The sequence below is a fragment of the Triticum urartu genome, chromosome 2A, assembly GCF_056163025.1.
Source record: "Triticum urartu cultivar PI428250 chromosome 2A, HENAU_Tu73, whole genome shotgun sequence".
Taxonomy (NCBI): domain Eukaryota; kingdom Viridiplantae; phylum Streptophyta; class Magnoliopsida; order Poales; family Poaceae; genus Triticum; species Triticum urartu.
This window is the reverse complement of record NC_141874.1, coordinates 693,282,134-693,302,555: the sequence shown is the minus strand read 5'-3', so window position 1 is coordinate 693,302,555 and position 20,422 is coordinate 693,282,134. Positions and strand designations below refer to the sequence as shown.

At 48.6% G+C, this 20,422-nt stretch overlaps 1 protein-coding gene and 1 pseudogene across 1 annotated transcript; one reads left to right on the top strand and one right to left on the bottom strand.

Moving 5' to 3' along the window:
- Window positions 1-3,193: 3,193 nt before the first annotated feature.
- On the bottom strand, window positions 3,194-4,300 carry LOC125529723 (uncharacterized; annotated as a pseudogene).
- Window positions 4,301-10,365: 6,065 nt separating this feature from the next.
- On the top strand, window positions 10,366-11,418 carry LOC125532108 (BTB/POZ and MATH domain-containing protein 2-like). Its single transcript, XM_048696280.1, has one exon. The coding sequence runs from the start codon at window positions 10,366-10,368 to the stop codon at window positions 11,416-11,418; it is 1,053 nt and encodes a 350-aa protein (XP_048552237.1).
- Window positions 11,419-20,422: the final 9,004 nt, after the last annotated feature.

Here is a 20,422-nt window from a genome sequence, read left to right as displayed (position 1 = left end):
CTAAGGCGAGTGATAGGCACTGGTGTGCTGGCCGAAATTTTGACCAGTCGCACCACGTACGTACGATTCGCTCTGTATTAGCTGCATGATGCATTCTTCCCCAACGGCTTCCCTAGTTAAGAAAACATGGCACATGTTCATCCCAAGCAGTCCCGTGATCCCTTCAGACAGCTCACCGACCGTCCATGTCACCGCCGGCCGTGGCCCTTGACGCCGCCGGCCGCCACCCTGGATTGCCACACATCGTCGGGACGTCCTCCTGGCCGCCGGCTCCTCTCCAGCATCACCATCGCTTATTCCCAGCATGGCCCGCCCCGGTCGCGGCACCCCCGGTCACCTTGGCTCTCACTGGCACCGCAACATGTAGCTCTTGCTGGCGAAGGTCGCAGCTCCAACGAAGGAGTCCCGCCATTGCATCAATGGTGTGGTGCCAGTTCCAGTTTTTTGTCGCTGGATTGAAGGTTTTCAAAAATAGGGTTGAAGCTTTTCATGTCAACGATTGCAACTTTTCTGTTGTGTACTCACATGTTAAAGCTTTCTATAAAACCGGTTGAAGCTTTCCAAAATGATGGTTGTTGATTTTTTTTTGTAGTGGTTGGATGAAACTTCTCTATTCTGCTCTTTGAAGCTTTTTCAAATATGGTTTCAAGCTTTCACATGAACTATTGAAGCTTTTTTTCAGTTGTACGGGGGTCTGTCGAAGCTTTTTCAAAATATAGTTGAAGCTTTCATATGATCGATTGTAGCTTTTTCTCAGTGCATGGAGTCCAGTTGAAGCTTTATATGCCGCTGGTTGAAGGTTTTGAATAGAACAGTCGTAGGTTTTTTGGTCGTCGGTTGCAACATCGGTGGAGGAGCAAATGCTTTCAATTTCGTTTGGGAGAAGATAGTTGCGGCGGTGGGGGGGAGGAGGTCGTGCCGCCGTGGTTGTAGCATCTCCGGCGGATGGTTCTAGCAGCTCGCGGATGGCATATCCATGGGCGGCTTCCAACTCTAGCTCACTGGTGCGGAAGGAACCCGCAGCCGGGGGGCAGCGGAAGAAGTGGTCATGGCGCTGATGTTGGTGGTATGGACCTGCGCGGGATTGGGGCACGAGGAGCATATCCACCTCCGTGCGTGGACACGGCTGAGAGAGAAGTGGATCCGGAGGAAGAATATAAGGCGGGGGCAGCGGGGTCACGCGAGGCGTACGATGGGCCTCGATCGCGTGGCTCGAGCCGGACCGGCCAGTTTCGGCCGTCAGACCGCATAGAAACGTTTCCCTAAACTAAGCCTCAGGGAAATATCTAGTACCCCTATCCTTGGGGTGCTCCCCGTGCGCCAACTTCAAATAAATCAATTTTAAATGTTTCAAAAAAAATCTGAAAAAAATATGCATGTTTACAAGGAATGTGACTACAACTCGTAAAAATTCCAGGTCCAAACTCTAAATGCACATTGAGAAACAAAAATGTGAAATAAAAAGACAAAAGCAACATTTGACAGAATTCATATCTGAATTTGTCTTTTTTGTTTCTCAATGTACATTTCGAGTTTGGACCTGAAATTTTTAGGGGGTGTAGTCACATTCCTTTTTAACATTCACAATTATTTTCAGAAATTTTGAGACATTTAAAATTAATGTTTTATACTTGGAGCATAGGGAGCACCCTAGGACAGGAGCACATGATATTTCCCCACTAAGCCTCGTAGAAAAGGTTGCCAAGTCGGAATGCAACAGCAAGGCGTACGGAAGGAGGCAATTGGAGAAGTTTACGGGCTTACAGCACACCACACATAGAATCATACCAGAACCGCGATGATATATACTAGTACATCAGAAAAGGAATACCCGTATGCATCCGGGCCGTGACTGCCGGAGGAGAGATCAGATCGTAGCTAGATCGATTCGATACTGGCCGGGATACCCGCCACCGGAGGACATACCGTCGATCGATTGGATAGTGGCCGGGATACCCGCTGCCGCTTTCGTTCGCCACGGCACACAACGCGGCCGCTGCAGTTGATCCCGGCGGCGGCGAAGGCGTCCTGGCACCCGAGATGTCGTCGAGGCACGTCGTGGAGAGCGCGACGCACGATTTCCAGGTGACCAACTATCCGCTTCTTGAGGGCATGTGTGTCAGAAAGTACATTAGCTCGAGCACGTTCACCGTCGGCGGCTACGACTGGAACATCGTGTTCTACCCGGACGGAGACGACGAGGACTGTGCCCCATGGCAAATTGCCCCATGCTAGATTTGCCGAAGAACACCGGGGAAAAGTAACCATCCAGAGGAAGTAATCCGGGCAAGAGGAGAAGATTTTAATAAAATTTCTTATATGTAAATCGCATATTGTTTGAGATTGGTATAGTACATTGACGGATGTGGGTTAGTAGAGCGTTGCGGGGTTTTTCTATTTCCTGGCGTGTCTTATGTGCTGGCAGGCTGTCTGCCTTGGGGAATGGAAAGAATTCTAATGAGCTAGGGGACGAATCCGACGATTTTTCTCGCGCGGTAAATTGTTTTTCATGCAAAATGCAGATTTCTTGCAGAAATTCCTTCACAAAATTTTCTTGCAAAATTTTCTAGTACGAAACGGCGCTACTAGTCAACCCCGTCTCCCCTGGCCTTTTCTCCACGAGCCGCACTATAAGTACGACATGTTGGAACCGCCAACTCCTCGACGCAGCTCTCCTCGCCCTCTCACTCGGCTCGCTCACTGTTGCCGTGGCTCAGTCACCGGAGAGGAGGAAGAAAGGATTCAGAGAAGTTCAAACAATAGTGGACACGGGGATTTTTCTAACGCACATACGCTTTTCCCTTACCTCGAGCACGAACTCGATCATATCAGCGAGCTACAGAGAGGAACCAGGGTTTTATACCCGCGAGCACCGGCCTGCACGGCCTCGCCCTGCACCCACTCGCTCACCCACTCCCCACGTCTCCCGCGCTCTGGCCGCGTCCACGCATCGCGCCCGAACGCGATCGCCACGGCCTCCCAGCGCGCCCGACGCGGTCTACCCATCTTGATCGCTCGCTAACAACCCGGCGTGGCCCCGCGCACACACGCGCTGGCTCACGCACACACGCACGCACACCTACGCACGCACACACCGTGGACCCGACGCGCTTGACGCGTCCGGTGCACGCCCATACACGCACCAGCCACGCCAGGAGCGACGCCGCGGCTTATTACACCCAACACTCGCGCCCTAAGCCGCGGCATAGAGCAGCCCGCCGTCCTCGACATCGCCGTCGATCAGCAGTGCATGCTCCGGCGCCGGCGCCTGCTTCTTCCACTGCGGGCAGTCATGTTTGAAGTGACCCCGCTCGCCGCACTTGTAGCACCGGCCCTTCTTCTTGCCGCCGAAGCCCGACGCCTCGCTCCGCGCCCCGTCGTCGTCGTCCTGAGCCCCGCCGAGGCGCCGCTCCCCCGCCCTTCATTGTGCCGTCGTGTACAGCAGCTCGCCGTCAGCTCGCTCGCCGCTTCCCTGATCACGTCGCCGCAGCCGCTCGTCAAAAGCCTTCAGCCGCCCCAACGCATCCTCGAACAGCATCGTGTCGACGTCGCAGAATTGTTCGATGCCGGCCACCGCCGCGTACAGCCGGTTCGACACCGAGTCAAGCAACTTCTTGACGAGCGCCGCATCCTCCAGCGTTGAGCCCAGCGCCGCGTAGCGCGCCGCCATGCCACCGAGCCTCCCAGCGAACGCGTCCAGAGACTCGGACTCCGCCATGCGTAGGAGCTCGAATTCTCCTCGGATCGTGCCGAGCCGCGCCGCGCGCACGCGATCCGCGCCCACAAACCTGGCCTTCAAGCTCGCCCATATCTCCGCCGCCGTCCTCTTCGCAGCCACCTGCAACAGAAGGTCGTCGGCGAGCGCTCGGAGCTGATAGGCCCTCGCCGGCTTGTCTTTCTTGGCGATCACAGCCGACGCCGCGTCCTCCGGCGGCACCACTGCCTCCCACAGCCCTGCGGCATCAAGGTCCGCCTCCACCTTGATGGCCCAAGTGGTGTAGTTGTCGCCCGTGAGCACGGGCGCTGGATGCCCCATCTCGCCGCCCGAACCGCCACCGTACGGTACGATGGACGTCGCCGGCGCGCCCTGATCGCCACGAGGCTCTGATACCAAATGTTGGAACCGCCAACTCCTCGCCGCAGCTCTCCTCGCCCTCTCACTCGGCTCGCTCACTGTTGCCGTGGCTCAGTCACCGGAGAGAAGGAAGAAAGGATTCAGAGAAGTTCAGACAACAGTGGACACGGGGATTTTTCCAGCGCACATACGCTTTTCCCTTACCTCGAGCACGAACTCGATCATGTCAACGAGCTACAGAGAGGAACCAGGGTTTTATACCCGCGAGCACCGGCCTGCACGGCCTCGCCCTGCACCCACTCGCTCACCCACTCCCCCACGTCCCCCGCGCTCTGGCCGCGTCCACGCACCGCGCCCGAACGCGATCGCCACGGCCTCCCAGCGCGCCCGACGCGGTCTACCCATCCTGATTGCTCGCTAACAACCCGGCGTGGCCCCGCGCACACACGCGCCGGTTCACGCACACACGCACGCACACCTACGCATGCACACACCGCGGACCCGACGCGCCCGACGCGTCCGGTGTGCGCCCATACACGCACCAGCCACGCCAGGAGCGACGCCGCGGCTTATTACACCCAACACGACAGTACACGTACGAATTCTGTTCGACAGAAACGCAGTCGCCAGAGAAGAGGAGCACATCGCCTCTCCATTACACGCACGGCCCGCCGGCTCTGGCCAGCCCAACTGACGGCGAACGAGCCTCCCAGCGCCGCCGCCTCCATCCCTCCCTTCTGTTTCTCCCGGCTCTCTCCCGTGTCTCGTCAGAGTTGGAGGAGACAAGGAGGCACGGCTCCCGCGGCCCAGGATCCACACCACCGCCGCGCCGGATTTTTGCACGCCCGGAAACCTTCATAAATCGCCGCCGCCCATCCGGTAGAGCGCCCCAGCACGGCGAGGTGGACCGGCAGCTAGGAGTCAGGCGATGGGACGGCTCGTTTGACCCAGGCCACCCCTGTCCGCGGCTAGGCCTACGTGACCCCGGCGGTGCAGCTGCACATCGGCGAGCCGCTCTGGACCCCGGCGGTGCAGCTCCCTCCAGCTGTCGCCCGCTGCTCCGTCCCGCCCTCATCACCCCTACTGTTGCTGTTGCTCCTTCCGAAATCATGGAGCCATGAATTGGCAGAGGCACAACAAAGAACGGCGGGGTGGCGGCGTCTTGCCTCGCCAGCGGCGGAGAAAGAACGGCGGGGCGGCAGCGGCTTGTCTCACCGACGGCTACTAGCGTTCCGGCGTGGTATAACCTGCTTCCAGATCGGGGCGGCGGGGGCTGTCGTGTGGATCGGGAGAACGAGGACGACTGCGATTGCGAGTGAGATCTACTCGTTGGTTGACCGGGATATTTCCATGTGTATTTTTTTTATCGGAGGAGAAATATGACACTGACATGCGGGCCCATATCTATTTTAACGGTGAACTAAACTCCAGTCAAACGCTGTTACTTTTGGTTGCCATGTCATCCCTTACAGTGGGACATATCTGGGCAATCAGTGTTTTTTGAAAACTGTGACCACAATGTTGGTGGTTTTTAAAAAAAAAACCGAATGATGATGATTTTCTGAATTAGGGTCTCCAATTGTAATGGTCTTTTACAATTTACTCATGAATACTCCAACTCATCGTGTGTGCAAACGCTCTAAATTCCCCATGTGCGTGAACGCTCCAACTCAACATGTGTGAACGCTTGTATCCTTTGCGCTAGTTGGTGAGTAGCTTCTGCCCGGACAGTAGACGAGTTAGTGCGAAGTACACCCTCCAACTCATAACATAAGAGCGTTTTTGACACTATGAGACAGAGGGTGTACATCACTAGTTGATATTAGCGACCAATCGTTGGATAGCAGAGGGCAATGGTTGATGGATGGACGGGTGGGGCAGTATCACCATGGGAACCAAATGATTGCCAATTTGAAAAGCAGCTATTCCTCTTAAGTTCAAAAGTTTTTGTGGCAATGTTTGAGACCTTATTGTGAACCTAAACCTTTTTAATAATATGATGTGTGCATCATGAGATGCAGAGACCATGGTTACTCCTCCTTTTCGACAAAAAAAACTGTAGAACTCTATTTTGACCAGAGATAATTTGGATAAAATAAAGTGGACTAAAAATCCTCTTTGCTCCTTCCGCAATAACATTGAAACTGTTGAACGCTTGTTCTTCTCTTGTAGCGTTGCAAAATCAGTTTCGGGGTGTATTGGCAATATTTTGGGGGCTGCTTGCTGTCCTAGAAATGCTTGGAAGAGTTTAACTTGGATTTATGCTTTCCTGTCTGGGGGTAAGAAGTTTTCTATGATGGGATTTGTTGGGGATTTGTAACATTCGTAACAAGATTGTCATTGGTAAACATGTGGTGATGTGAAAGAGGATTTGTGGCTATCGGGTGCTACACACCTCTATATGAATATAGCATTAAAAACATATTAATTTTTTAAAAAATACAGAAATTTTGGGATATGATGCTCGGGTGCCCTTTATACATATGTTTTCAGTTTCATGGGGAGTGGGTACCCATGGTAATGTCAGTAAAAAAGAAAAAAATGTATGTGTAGAAAAAAACTGAATGCAACGCATGTCGGACCGCAATTCCTACCCGCGAATACCATGGGCAACCATTCCCCCATGAAAATGAACATGGATGTACAATAGGACTCAGGTTTCATATCCCAAAATTCCAGATGTTTTTTTATGTTATTTTTATATAGGGGTGTGTGGCACCCGGGTGCTTCAATGCCTTCCCCGTGGTGATGTATCCTATATTGAGGTTATTTTTATGATATGCATGTTTTTGCTATATTAAGCAAGGCTGCTGAAAGGTGCAAGGGGGTGCAGACGCTGATGAATGAAGCTACAACTTTGGTCTCGCTCATGGAAGCTACTGCTGGTGGTGCTGCGCATCCGCAGGCGTAGTGTTTAGCGCGGCTCGTGTTTGGTTGTTGCTCCGAATGGTTTTTATGTGTGTTGTTTGTTCCCTGCTGTGGACTGTGTTTTCTTCTTGTTAAACAAGTATCTAGGTCAAAAGGTGGTGTATCGGACATATTGGAAACCTGGCGACTCACACTTTTGGGCTGGCCTGATGGCAGCAAAGAATCATTTTTTCGCTTTGGGTCTTTCGCGATAAAGGATGGGTCGGCGATTCGTTTTTGGGAAGACATCTGGCTAGGCGATGCCAGTCTCCGAGAATAATATCTAGCCTTGTACAACATTTGCTCGCGATAAGAATAATACTATTGCGCAGGTGCTTAGTTCATCCCTCCAAATATTTCGTTCAGGCGGGATCTGACTGGCCCCCGACTTATGTCATGGCATAATCTTTTGAAGTATGGTTTTTCTACACCCACCCTTGATGCCCCCACGGTGCAACCACGCAAGAAAACATATCAAAACATTTTGAAAAAAATCTAAAACTTTGTGAGAATCAGCATCAACAAATGTTAGAGAGGCTTACCAATTTTGGTGTTCAAATGACATCTAAGGAGCTCTATACAAAAAGACAAAATTACTGAAAATTTCTCAAAATGTACGTGCACTGTTTGACCAAAATTTATAATTTTGTTTTTTTTGTACAGCTTTCCTCTGATGTCGTTCGATGACTGAACTTGGCGAGCCTCTCTAACATTTGTTGATTATTATTTTCATAAAGTTTCAGATTTTTTTGAAATGCTTTGATATCTTTTCTTCCGTGGGTGCACCGAGAGGGGGTTCAGCCACTACTTTCCCAATCCTTTTGTCCCGTCTGGATGCAATTAGCCTCACACAAGGTCGGGACGTGTTTCGCTGGAACCTTACAATATCAGGATCTTTCATTGTAGACTCTATGTATCGTGTACTCACGCATTCTGAGGTACCGGTGAGTAACAAGAAGAAAATTTGGAGGTCGAAGATACCATGAGAAGTTAAAATCTTCATGTGATATCTCCGTAGGGGAGTTGTCCTAACCAAAGACAACCTCGCATGGTGCAATTGGCAAGGGAGTAAGAAGTGTTGCTTTTGTACTCATGATGAGACAATCAGACACCTCTTTTTCCAATGCAACTTTGCACATTCTACGTGGTCAATCATTCAAATAGCGTCAAGTTTATATCCGCTTACATGTTGCCAATATTTTTGGTCACTGGTTGGACGGTATATCAAATAGGTCCAAAACACTATTGAGGGGGCGAGCGTATGCCTTACTATGATCGCTTTGGCTATGTAGAAATGATTTTGTTTTAATGACAAAAATACCTTTCCTTTGCAGGCTATTTTTCGTTGTACACACTCGTTTCGTACTTGGTCTATACTACAATGAGCGGAGGTCCAACCGTTGTTCAAGACGGTGTGGACGCGGTTGGAGTAGGTGGCTCCGGAGATTTTTACCCAACATGGATGGCAGCATAACCTTCGGATTGGTCCATCTCACCTTTCGACATAGGCACAGTGTCGGTCTATAGGACTCTGCTATTGCCGATTTGTCGGCTTTTGTTTTCTTCTGGTTGTCAGACTTTTGGTATTCGGCTGTGTGCATCCTAATTATGCAGAGGCCGGATATTACTCATATTGCCTTGTATCCACTTGATGCTACATTTTGAGTTAATAAAATCATCCTTTATCGAAGAAACATTACACTGAACTCTACTTTACCAGCAAAAAAATGTAAAAAAAAATACTTTGAACACTTCTGTTAGTGGCATTAGTTTTTTTTTCATGTAATGGTCGTTCTCGATGGCAAATCAACCGCTATAGGTTTCCTAGTCCTGCTCCAGCTCTCTCCCCTCTTTCCCTCTTATCTTTAGCTGTAATATATCTGGACTAGATCGTATTTCCATTAGGCAACTGCTAGGCGTCAGCCCAAAGTTTCAGCCGGTCGCGCACCAAACGTTGGATGTGAGCCGCGTGGCCATTGGATCTGGGCCAAAAAAAAAACTATTCGCCCGCCAGCTTCTTCTTCCTCGGGCTGGATCCACATCTCCCACTTAGGGTGTGCGGCGCCGTGCTTCCTGTCCCCTTTGGTGGCCATCCTCATCACCGGTCGCCACCCTCGTCGGTCGTCCTCGTCGCCGGTCCCCACCCTCGCTGGCCGTCCTCGCTATCGGTCCCCTCCCTCGTTGGTCATCCTCGTCGCCGGTCCCCACCCTTGACGGCCGTTCTCGTCGTCGCGTTGACCCATGCTACAGCTGCACCTGCGGTTCCAGCTCTCAACGGCGAAGGTTGTAGCTCCGCCACCGCCCCTCGCTGTTGATGCTCGCTACACGGAATTGCCTCGACGACGGCCAGCAGCCAGTCAACGCCGTTGAATGGATGTAGCAAAATCATTCACCGGTAGTAGCAAAAACTAAGGTTGCACCAAATCGTCGTCACCGCCGCCGCGAGGTCGCAGCTCCGCCTTGATGAATGTAGCAAAAAACTTGTTCGATAGTAGCAAAATCCAACTATGGTTGCAACAAATTATCGTCGCCACCATCACGAGGTCGCAACTTCACCTTGATGGATGTAGCAAAAAACTTCACAGTTAGTAGCAAAATCTAACTATGGCTGCAGATTTTCCTTGTTGAGCAGTGCCGGTTGAAGCTTTCTATATATATAGTTGAAGCTTTTCTCAACAACTATTGAAGCTGTTTTAGGTGACGGTTGCAACACTTGTATATGCACGGGTCCGGCCATGGTGGCAGATAGCCATTGCGTATCCTTGCTGGTTCCAGCATTCTCCCAGCATGTTTGCAGCCCCCATGGTCACCTTCGGTCACCGCCGTCAGGCACACCTGGCCGCCGTGGGTGCAGCATGTGGTCACCGCCATGGGAGCACGGCGAGGGAGCTCGTGGTGGCTCGGTCGCAGCACGGGGAAAAGATGGGGATGCGGCGCGTGTGGAGAAATACGGCTGGAGGTAGGGGATGTAGGCGTGTTGGGAACGAGGCGGTCGCGCGGGGCCTAGTGCGTACGCCCGTCTTGCACGTTGAACCCAGCGTGGCGTGCTTATTGCAAAGTAATGGAGTGTGTGTGTGCGTGCGTGCGTGCGTGTGTGCGTGTGTGCGTGTGTTAATGCCCGGTTGGAAAAGCGGTAAACAATCGTGCTAAACTAGAACTCCGAGAGGAATCCAAGTCCTCCAAGATCCATCGTGGAGGGCAAAAGCAAAGGCAGTTGGAGAACGTTACGACACGACTAGCTTAATCGGGATGATTTCCGAAAGGAAACATGTTTCTACTGTAAACTACTCCAACCACTAACAATCCTCTCCATGTATATATACGGTGACTCCCGGAAAAAGGATCGTTGATCAACAGCAGGAACACCCGCGTTTACGTTAGCCATGGCGCAGGTTAACGCGGCCGCTGCGGTTGATCACGGCGAAGGCCTCCGGGTAGCCGAGACGTCGTCGAGGTGCGTGACGGAGGGCGCGACGCACGATTTCGTGGTGACCAACTACCCGCTGCTCGACGGCATGGGCTTCGGGAGGTACATTAGGTCGAGCACGTTCACCGTCGGCGGCTACGATTGGAACATCAGGTTCTACCCGGACGGAGGCAAGGAGGACGCTGCCGGCAACGCAGGGGCCTACTTGTGTTGTCTTTGCCAGCTGGCCAAGTACGAGGTGAGGGCAATGTTCACATTAACCATGCTGGACGATCAAGGCCATGTACAAGAGACCAGGCAGGTAGGGAGTCACGTCTTCTCTCCAGAATCCTCCACTGGCTCTGGCTTTAGCAAATTCGTCGAGAAATCGAAGCTGAGATCGTCGTCTCACCTCTTGACGCTGAGGTGCGTCGTCGCCGTGATCAAAGAACCGCCCGCGGAGTGCAGGACGAGCCTTGCCGCGGCCCCTCCGACGGAGCTTCCCGGCCAGCTCGAGCGCACCCTCAAGGACGGGATAGGCGCGGACGTCACCATCCTCGTGGGAGGCCGGCGGTTCAGGGCGCACAGGTTCATGCTGGCCATGCGGGCGCCGCTTCTGGACGCTCAGATCTTTGGTCCGACGATGGAGGTCGCCGACATGGAGCCGGACATCTTCCAGATCCTTCTTCACTACGTCTACACGGACTCGTTGCCGCCGTGCGACGGCCAAGGTTATAGCACCGCCGCAGTGGAGCACTTGCTGGCCGCAGCTGATCGGTACGGGCTAGGCAGGCTGAAGGCGATGTGCCAAGGAGAGTTGTGCGGGCGCATTGATGCTAATACCGTCATGGCCACATTGGCACTGGCGGATCAGTATATATGTGAGCGGCTCAAGGATGCCTGCCTCGAGTTTCTGTCGTCAGAGGAATCAATGATTGCAGTCATCGCGACCGACAGGTTCAAACACCTCATCAAAAGTTTCCCCATGCTTGATTTGGAAAAGAGCCCCGAGGACCTCGCCAGGAAGTAATCAAAGCCAGAAGTAGTTTCCATGGAGCAGAATTTTTTCTTTTTGTAAATATAAATCATCTCTTGTAGAGGTTGGTTGACAGGTAGAGTACTAGAACATTTTGTCATATTTACCATATATTAGTTCCCGCACTAATCCTGCCACTAAAATTGCTCCAGTCCTAAGAAAATGAAGAAAGTTGAATATACTTTTAGCTTGCAATTCCCGAATTTACAAACAGAACAAATCTTTTACAGTACCCTTAGTTTAATATGGTCCATCCGTTCTCTCAGATCCGACGAATATCCTTAAAGGGTACTCCACTGTAAGCATTAAGGAGTACTACAACTGAAAATCAGGGAGTACCTAATTCTAAGGGTAGATTCATCATTTAGGAGAGTCAAACTCAGGATACGGATACATGTATTTTTGTAAATAAATTAATGACTATGATATGTTTTTTCGAGAGTACGCCTAAGCGTACCATATTTTTATAGAAGGCAGAAGTTGAATTACAAGACACCACAACTTATTGAACAACAAGTGTAGCAATCACTCCACACCCAAGCTAATCAAAAAATTAGCCACCACAACAAGTACAAACACATCGCAAAGGGCCTGTCCTAAACCAATCATCTAGCCGCGTCACACAAACGCCAAACACTACAAGGAGCAACAACTTCAGCCGGCCATACTTTGCCAACGCACTATCCACCCTTGAATGCCTAAAGGGAGACAACAAGTGGATATCGGGACTCGGTCAGGACCGGAAAAAGCCATCCTCTTGGCGCACCGGCAGCTGTGTACTTAGCGCCCACGAAAATCAACTCGAACCAGCAGCAAGCACCGGAGAACCACCTCACATGACCATAAGGCCAAGTCTCCACCCTAGATGCTCTCAACAGAGTAACGACGCCAAACGCCGCCATCGCCGATCCTGCAACAGACCAAGACTTTCGCCCGGAGACCCCAACCTGATCAAGAAGGGGAGATGCCGACACACCTTGACGATGCCTCCAAGAAGGAAAACGGCACCCACGGGCGCCGTCGTCGTCAGCTCCGACCGATGACGAGCAGGATTTTCATCCAAACCGTCGCACCTCTCCCACCCCTACCACCGGATTTGACCACATAGTCAATGTAGGGGCGCCAGCCGCAGCACCTCGCTGTCATGATCAAACCGCCGTGGAACACCGACCCCTCGCACGGCCGAGAGCACGCAGACCACCATCCAACTCCTACACGGTCGAAGAAGACAACTCCAGACCAGCACCACCAAGATCCACAGGCACCGCAGTCAAGGGCTGGACTTTGCCGCTCCTGGCAGCCAGCCGCTGCCGCGATTCCGTCCCAGGGACTCACGCGGGACTCCAGCGCACCTCCACCATGGCGCTCCCTGCCGCGAGAATGACTATGATATGTTATCCTTGCAATCAGATCTATCTTGCATGCATGCACCGATCCGATAATTGTGGCAAGTTATTTGCGTGGGTGAGAGTAAATCCGGGGAGAGAGAGTTATGATTCGGAGATGGATCCTCTAACATCATGAAGGGATGTCACGAAGCTACAGTGTAATCTCAGTGCAAAACAAAGAAGGGATGTCACGGGCACTATAGCAAAGACACTGCGCGCACTTACTGTTCATAAAAAATAAAATCTGAAATTAATTTTATTGTACCATAATTTTGTTTGTATGTAATTTTTGTAAATGTATACAATAGATTTGGAATTTGTAAATTAATTCAAGTCATTTTAGGCTTAATCATATGGATGTGAAGAAGGGATGTTAGGGTACTGTAGCTTCTCTAACATCCCTTCGTGATGTTAGAGGATCTCGTTCCGATTGATTCATCCATTATCAGGCAGATCTGGGAGCGACCTGATTTTGGAATTAGCATCATTCGACTTGATTAATCCCTATTTCTTTGCTTCATTGGTCTAGAGAAACACAAAATCATGCAGCCAGAAACAATCCAAAATAAGTATTTCTTAATCAGGTCAGCTGCGATCAATACTCCCGATTCTATCGTCGCAACACCCTTGATTGAAAATGGGAATTAGTAATAAGTAACAGGCAATGGCGGCTGATTCAATCGCAACGGCGCCGGCCGATTCGTCGTAACGGTGATAGCCGATTCAGAGTGAAGCGGGCGGCGGCTGATTGGATCGTTGTGGGGGTTTCAGAAATTGAGCAGGCGTAAGTTAATCAAAAACAAATTTCTATAATACCTTTTAATATCAGCGGATGAATTTAGTTGGTACTCCACCGGGCCCTTAGGGAGTACCAGGGTACCGTAAATAACAAGAGGGGCCTATTAAACCGAGCGAAGGGAGTAGAATATAACTTATGGCAGTGGAATCATTTAAAAATAATTTGCAGATTGAAGCTATGCCTAGGTGGAGTAAAAACAAACTCCAACCTGATCCAAATAGTGATCTTCAAGCTACAACAGCGACCATGTCCACACCAATGATCTCTTGATATGAAAAGTACAACAAGAGAGATTGTTCAACAACAACACCTTAGAAAGGGAAATAAGCTCAAGTGCTACCATCGCCAGAACCAACCACCAAAAGTTAAATCCTAATTAAGTTTTCATCTTGAAGATCAAGTTCGAGCAATGTCTTTAACAAGGTAACAACGCAAAAAACTTTGCCATTGTCAGATAGAACCAATTGGGGTGATACATCGGGTTTTCACCTCAAAGCTCGAGAATGGTATTTGAGAAGCACAACCAAAACGAAGTCACCCTGTGTTGCCACCGCCACTTGTGTAGAACAGTCACAACATGAGATGCCATGTAAGTGAAGACCATGCTCGCACAAACAGGCAGTCGAGCAGTGATAAGAGCCGGTTGCCACGAATGGCTCCGAACAGCGAAGGTCGCTGCCAAAATCCCAATTTCAAGACACTCCGTCAATCATGCATTGTCCTCATGCTCCGCCAGTTCTCGTCCGTGGTGGAAAAATCAGTTGGCAAAACATACTCGTCGTTGCCGCCTGACGTAAAGATCAGAGAAACCTGCCCCGTCGCGGCAGTTGCCTAGAAACGTAAGACGACGACGTCACGAGTGGAGCGATCATAAGCTACATATATTTGTCTGAACGGGATATCGCTACAGATAATAAGCTCCCTCGAAATGGAGCGATCTGGTGCATCGCGGTGTTTAAGGCGGTATGTGGGGCCTGTTTTGGGTATGGTCAGTTGTAAATGGGCTTTTTGACTCATGGCATGTGAGGCCTCGTTTACCCTACGTGTCGCTGATTCCTCCTATTCTGTCGTGCCCTCCAGAGATTGCATAGGCGGCGGCGGCTGTGCGGGCTTGCCCTCTTCTTTGTTTCACAGAGAGGGCGGCGGTGTTCTTGCTGTTGCGTGTGCTGTCCCCAGAGTCTTCTTCCTCGCATTGGCATCTCTGATCTGCTGGGTGGGTGGTGGCCACTGTTGGGGACGTAGCATGCAATTTCAAAAAAAATCCTACGCTCACGCAAGATCTATCTAGGAGATGCATAACAACAAGACGGGGAGAGTGTGTCCACGTACCCTTGTACACCGAAAGCGGAAGCTTTATGTTAACGCGGTTGATGTAGTCGAACGTCTACACGATCCAACGATCCAAGTACCAAACGTACGGCACCTCCGTGTTCAGCACACGTTCAGCTCAATGACATCCCTCGAGCTCTTGATCCAGTAGAGGGTCGAGGGAGAGTTCCGTCAGCACGATGGCGTGGCAACGGTCTTGGTGATGTGATCCGTGTAGGGCTTCGCCTAAGCACTACGACGCTATGACCTGAGGAGCAAACTGTGGAGGGGGGCACCGCACACGGCTAAGCCAAATCTTGGTGTGCCTTTGGGGTGCCCCCTGCCCACGTATATAAAGGACGGGGAGGAGGAGGCCGGCCCTAGGAGGAGGCGCGCCATGGGGGGAGTCCTACTTGGACTCCTAGCCCAAGTAGGATTCGGCCCCCCTTCCTTCCAATGTAGAGGGGGAAAGAGGAAAGGGGGAGAGGGAGAAGGAAAGGGGAGCCGCGCCCCCCAACCGTAGTCCAATTCAGTTTGGGCTTGGGGGGGGGGGCGCCCCACCTCATGTGGCAGCCTCCTCTCTCTACTATGGCCCAATAGGCCCATTAACTTTCTCGTGGGGGTTCCGTTCCGATAGCCTCCCGGTAATCCGATAAATCCCCGAACCTCCCCGGAACCATTCCGGTGTACATATACAACCTTCCAATATATGAATCTTTACCTCTCGACCATTTCGAGACTCCTCGTCATGTTCGTGATCTCATCTGGGAATCCGAACAAACTTCGGTCACCAAAACACATAACTCATAATACAAATCGTCATCGAACGTTAAGCGTGCGGACCCTACGGGTTCGAGAACTATGTAGACATGACCGTGGCACATCTCCGGTCAATAACCGATAGCGGAACCTAGATGCTCATATTGGTTCCTACATATTCTACGAAGATCTTTATCGGTCAAACCGCATAACAACATACATTGTTCCCTTTGTCATCGGTATGTTACTTGCCCGAGATTCGATCGTCGGTATCATCATACCTAGTTCAATCTCGTTACCGACAAGTATCTTTACTCGTTCCGTAATGCATCATTCGTAACTATCTCATTACTTACATTGCTTGCATGGCTTATAGTGATGTGCATTACCGAGAGGGCCCAGAGATACCTATTCGACACTCGGAGTGACAAATCCTATTCTTGATCTCTGCCAACTCAACAAGTACCTTCGGAGATACATGTAGAGCATCTTTATAATCACCCAGTTATGTTGTGACATTTGGTAGCACACAAGGCATTCCTCCGGTATCTGGGAGTTGCATAATCTCATAGTCGGAGGAATATGTATTTGACATGAAGAAAGAAATAGCAGTAAAACTGAACGATCATTATGCGAAGCTAACGGATGGGTCTTGTCCATCACATCATTCTCCCAATGATGTGATCCCATTAATCAAATGACAACACATGTCTATGGTTAGGAAACTTAACCATCTTTGATTAACGAGCTTGTCTAGTAGAGGCTTACTAGGGACACGGTGTTATGTCTATGTATTCACACATGTATCAAGTTTCCTATTAATACAATTCTAGCATGAATAATAAACATTTATCATGATATAAGGAAATATAAAATAACAACTTTATTATTGCCTCTAGGGCATATTTCCTTCAGTCTCCCACTTGCACTAGAGTCAATAATCTAGTTCACATCGCCATGTGATTTAACACCGATATTTCACATCAGCATGTGATTAACACCCATAGTTCACATCGCCATGTGACCAACATCCAAAGGGTTTACTAGAGTTAATAATCTAGTTCACATCACCATGTGATTAACACCCAAATAGTACTAAGGTGTGATCATGTTTTGCTTTGTGCGAAAAGTTTAGTCAATGGGTCTGTCACATTCAGATCCGTATGTATTTTGGAAATTTCTATGTCCACAATGCTCTGCATGGAGCTACTCTAGCTAATTGCTCCCACTTTCAATACGCATCCAGATTAATACTTTGAGTCATCTGGATTAGTGCCAAAGCTTGCATCGACATACCTCTTTACGATGAACTCTTTATCACCTCCATAATCGAGAAATATTTCCTTAGTCCTCCAGTTACTAAGGATAATTTTGACCACTATCTGGTGATCTACTTCTGGATCACTATTGTACCTCCTTGCCAAACTCATGGCAAGGTACACAACATGTTTGGTACACAACATGGCATACTTTAGAGAACCTATGATTGAGGCATAGGGAATGACTTTCATTCTCTCTATATTTTTCTGCCGTGGTCGGGCTTTGAGTCTTACTCAACTTCACACCTTACAAATCAGGAAAGAACTCATTCTTTGACCGATCCATTTTGAACTACTTCAAAATCTTATCAAGGTATGTACTAATCGAAAGTCTTATCAAGCGTCTTGATCTATCTCTATAGATCTTGGTGCCCAATATGTAAGCAGCTTCACCGAGGTATTTTATTGAATAACTCCTTTTAAACAGTCCTTTATGCTTTCCAAAAAATTCTACACCATTTCTGATTAACAATATGTCATTCACATATACTTATCAGAAATGTTGTAGTGCTCCTACTCACGTTCTTGTAAATACAGCCTTCACCGTAAGTCTGTATAAAACTATATGCTTTGATCACCTTATCAAAGCGTATATTCCAACTCCGAGATGCTTGCACCAGTCCATACATGGATCAATGGAGCTTGCACACTTTGTTAGCACCTTTAGGATCGACAAAACCTTCTGGTTGCATCATATACAACTTTTCTTTCCGAAATCCATTAAGGAATGTAGTTTTGATGTCGATTTGCCAGATTTCATAAATGCGACAATTGCTAACATGATTCAAACAGACTTAGCATCGCTACGGGTGAGAAAGTATCGTTGTAGTCAACTCCTTGAACTTGTCGAAAACCTATCGCGACAAGTCGATCTTTGTATACAGTGACATTACCATCAGCGTCTGTCTTCCTCTTGAAGATCCATTTATTCTCTATGGCTTGCCGATCATCGGGCAAGTCAACCAAAGTCCATACTTTGTTCTCATACATGGATCCCATCTCAGATTTCATGGCCTCAAGCCATTTTGCGGAATCTGGGCTCATCATCGCTTCCTCATAGTTCGTAGGTTTGTGATGGTCTAGTAACATGACTTCCAGAACAGGATTACCGTACCACTCTAGTGCGGAACATACTCTGGTTGACCTACGAGGTTCTGTATTAACTTGATCTGAAGTTTCATGATCATCATCATTAGCTTCCTCTCTAGTTGGTGTAGGCATCACGGGAACCGTTTTCTGTGTTGAGCTACTTTCCAATTCGAGAGAAGGTACACTTACCTCATCAAGTTCTATTTTCCTCCCACTCACTTCTTTCAAGAGAAACTCCTTCTCTAGAAAGGATCCATTCTTACCAACAAAGATCTTGCCTTAAGGTGTACCCAACAGTATCTTTTGGGTATACTATGAAGACACACTTCTCCGATTTGGGTTCGAGCTTATCAAGCTGAAGCCTTTTCACATAAGCATCGCAACACCAAACTTTAAGAAATGACAACTTTGGTTTCTTGCTAAACCATAGTTCATACGGTGTCGTCTCAACAGATTTAGACGGTGCCCTATTTAATGTGAATGCAGATGTCTCTAATGTATAACCCCAAAATGATAGTGGTAAATCGGTAAGAGACATCATAGATCGCACCGTATCTAATAAAGTACAGTTACGACGTTCAGACACACCATTACGCTGTGGTGTTCCAGGTGGCGTGAGTTGCGAAACTATTCTACATTGTTTTAAATGAAGACCAAACTCATACCTCAAATATTCGCCTCTGCGATGAGATCGTAGAAACTTTATTTTCTTATTACGATGATTCTCTACTTCACTCCAAAATTCTTTGAACTTTTCAAATGTTTCAGACTTGTGTTTCATCAAGTAGATATACCCATATCTGCTCAAATCATCTGTGAATGTTAGAAAATAACGATACCCGCCGCGAGCCTCAACACTCATCGGACCGCATACAACAGTATGTATTATTTCCAATAAGTCATTAGCTTGCTCCATTGTTCCGGAGAACGGAGTTTTAGTCATCTTGCCCATGAGGCATGGTTCGCAAGCATCAAATGATTCATAATCAAGTGATTCCAAAAGTCCATCAGCATGGAGTTTCTTCATTCGCTTTACACCAATATAACCTAAACGGCAGTGCCACAAGTATGTTGCACTATCATTATCAACTTTGCATCTTTTGGCATCAATATTATGAATATGTGTATCACTATGATCGAGATTCAATAAACCATTCACCTTGGGTGTATGACCATAGAAGGTTTTATTCATGTAAACAGAATAACAATTATTCTCTGACTTAAATGAATAATCGTATTGCAATAAACACGATCCAATCTTGTTCATTCTCAACGCAAACACCAAATAACATTTATTTAGGTTTAACACTAATCCCGAAAGTACAAGGAGTGTGCGATGATGATCATATCAATATTGGAACTACTTCCAACACACATCGTGATCTCACCCTCAACTAGTCTCCGTTTATTCTGCAACTCCTATTTCGAGTTACTAATTTTAGCAACCGAACAGGTATCAAATACCCAGGGGCTACTACGAACACTGGTGAGGTACACATCAATAACATGTATATCAAATATACCTTTGTTCAATTTGCCATCCTTCTTACCCGCCAAATATTTGGGGTAGTTCTGCTTTTAGTGACCATTTCCTTTGAAGTAGAAGCACTTAGTTTCAGGCTTGGGTCTAGCTTTGGGCTCTTTCTCGGGAGTGATAACTTGCTTGCCATTCTTTTTGAAGTTGCCTTATCTATTCCGTTGCCCTTTTCTTGAAACTAGTGGTCTTGTTAACCATCAACAATTGATGCTCTTTCTTGATTTCTACCTTCGTTGATTTCCGCATTACGAAGAGCTCGGGAATCGTTTTCGTCATCCCTTGCATATTATAGTTTATCACGGAGTTCCAGTAACTTGGTGATAGTGACTAGAGAACTCTGTCGATCACTATCTTATCTGGAAGATTAACTCCCACTTGATTCAAGCGATTGTAGTACTCAGACATTCTGAGCACATGCTCACTGGTTGAGCTATTCTCCTCCATCTTGTCGGCAAAGTACTTTTCAGAGGTCTCATATCTCTCGACACGGGCATGAATCTGAAATACTAATTTCAACTCTTGGAATATCTCATATGCTCCGTGGCGTTCAAAATGTTTTTGAAGTCCCGGTTCTAAGCCGTAAATCATGGCGCACTAAACTATCAAGTAGTCATCATACCGAGCTTGCCAAACGTTCATAACGTTTGCATCTGCTCCTACAATAGGTCTGTCACCTAGCGGTGCATCAAGGACATAATTCTTCTGTGCAGCAATGAGGATAATCCTCAGATCACGGATCTAGTCCACATCATTGCTACTATCATCTTTCTTTTTTTCTCTAGGAGCATATCAAAAATAT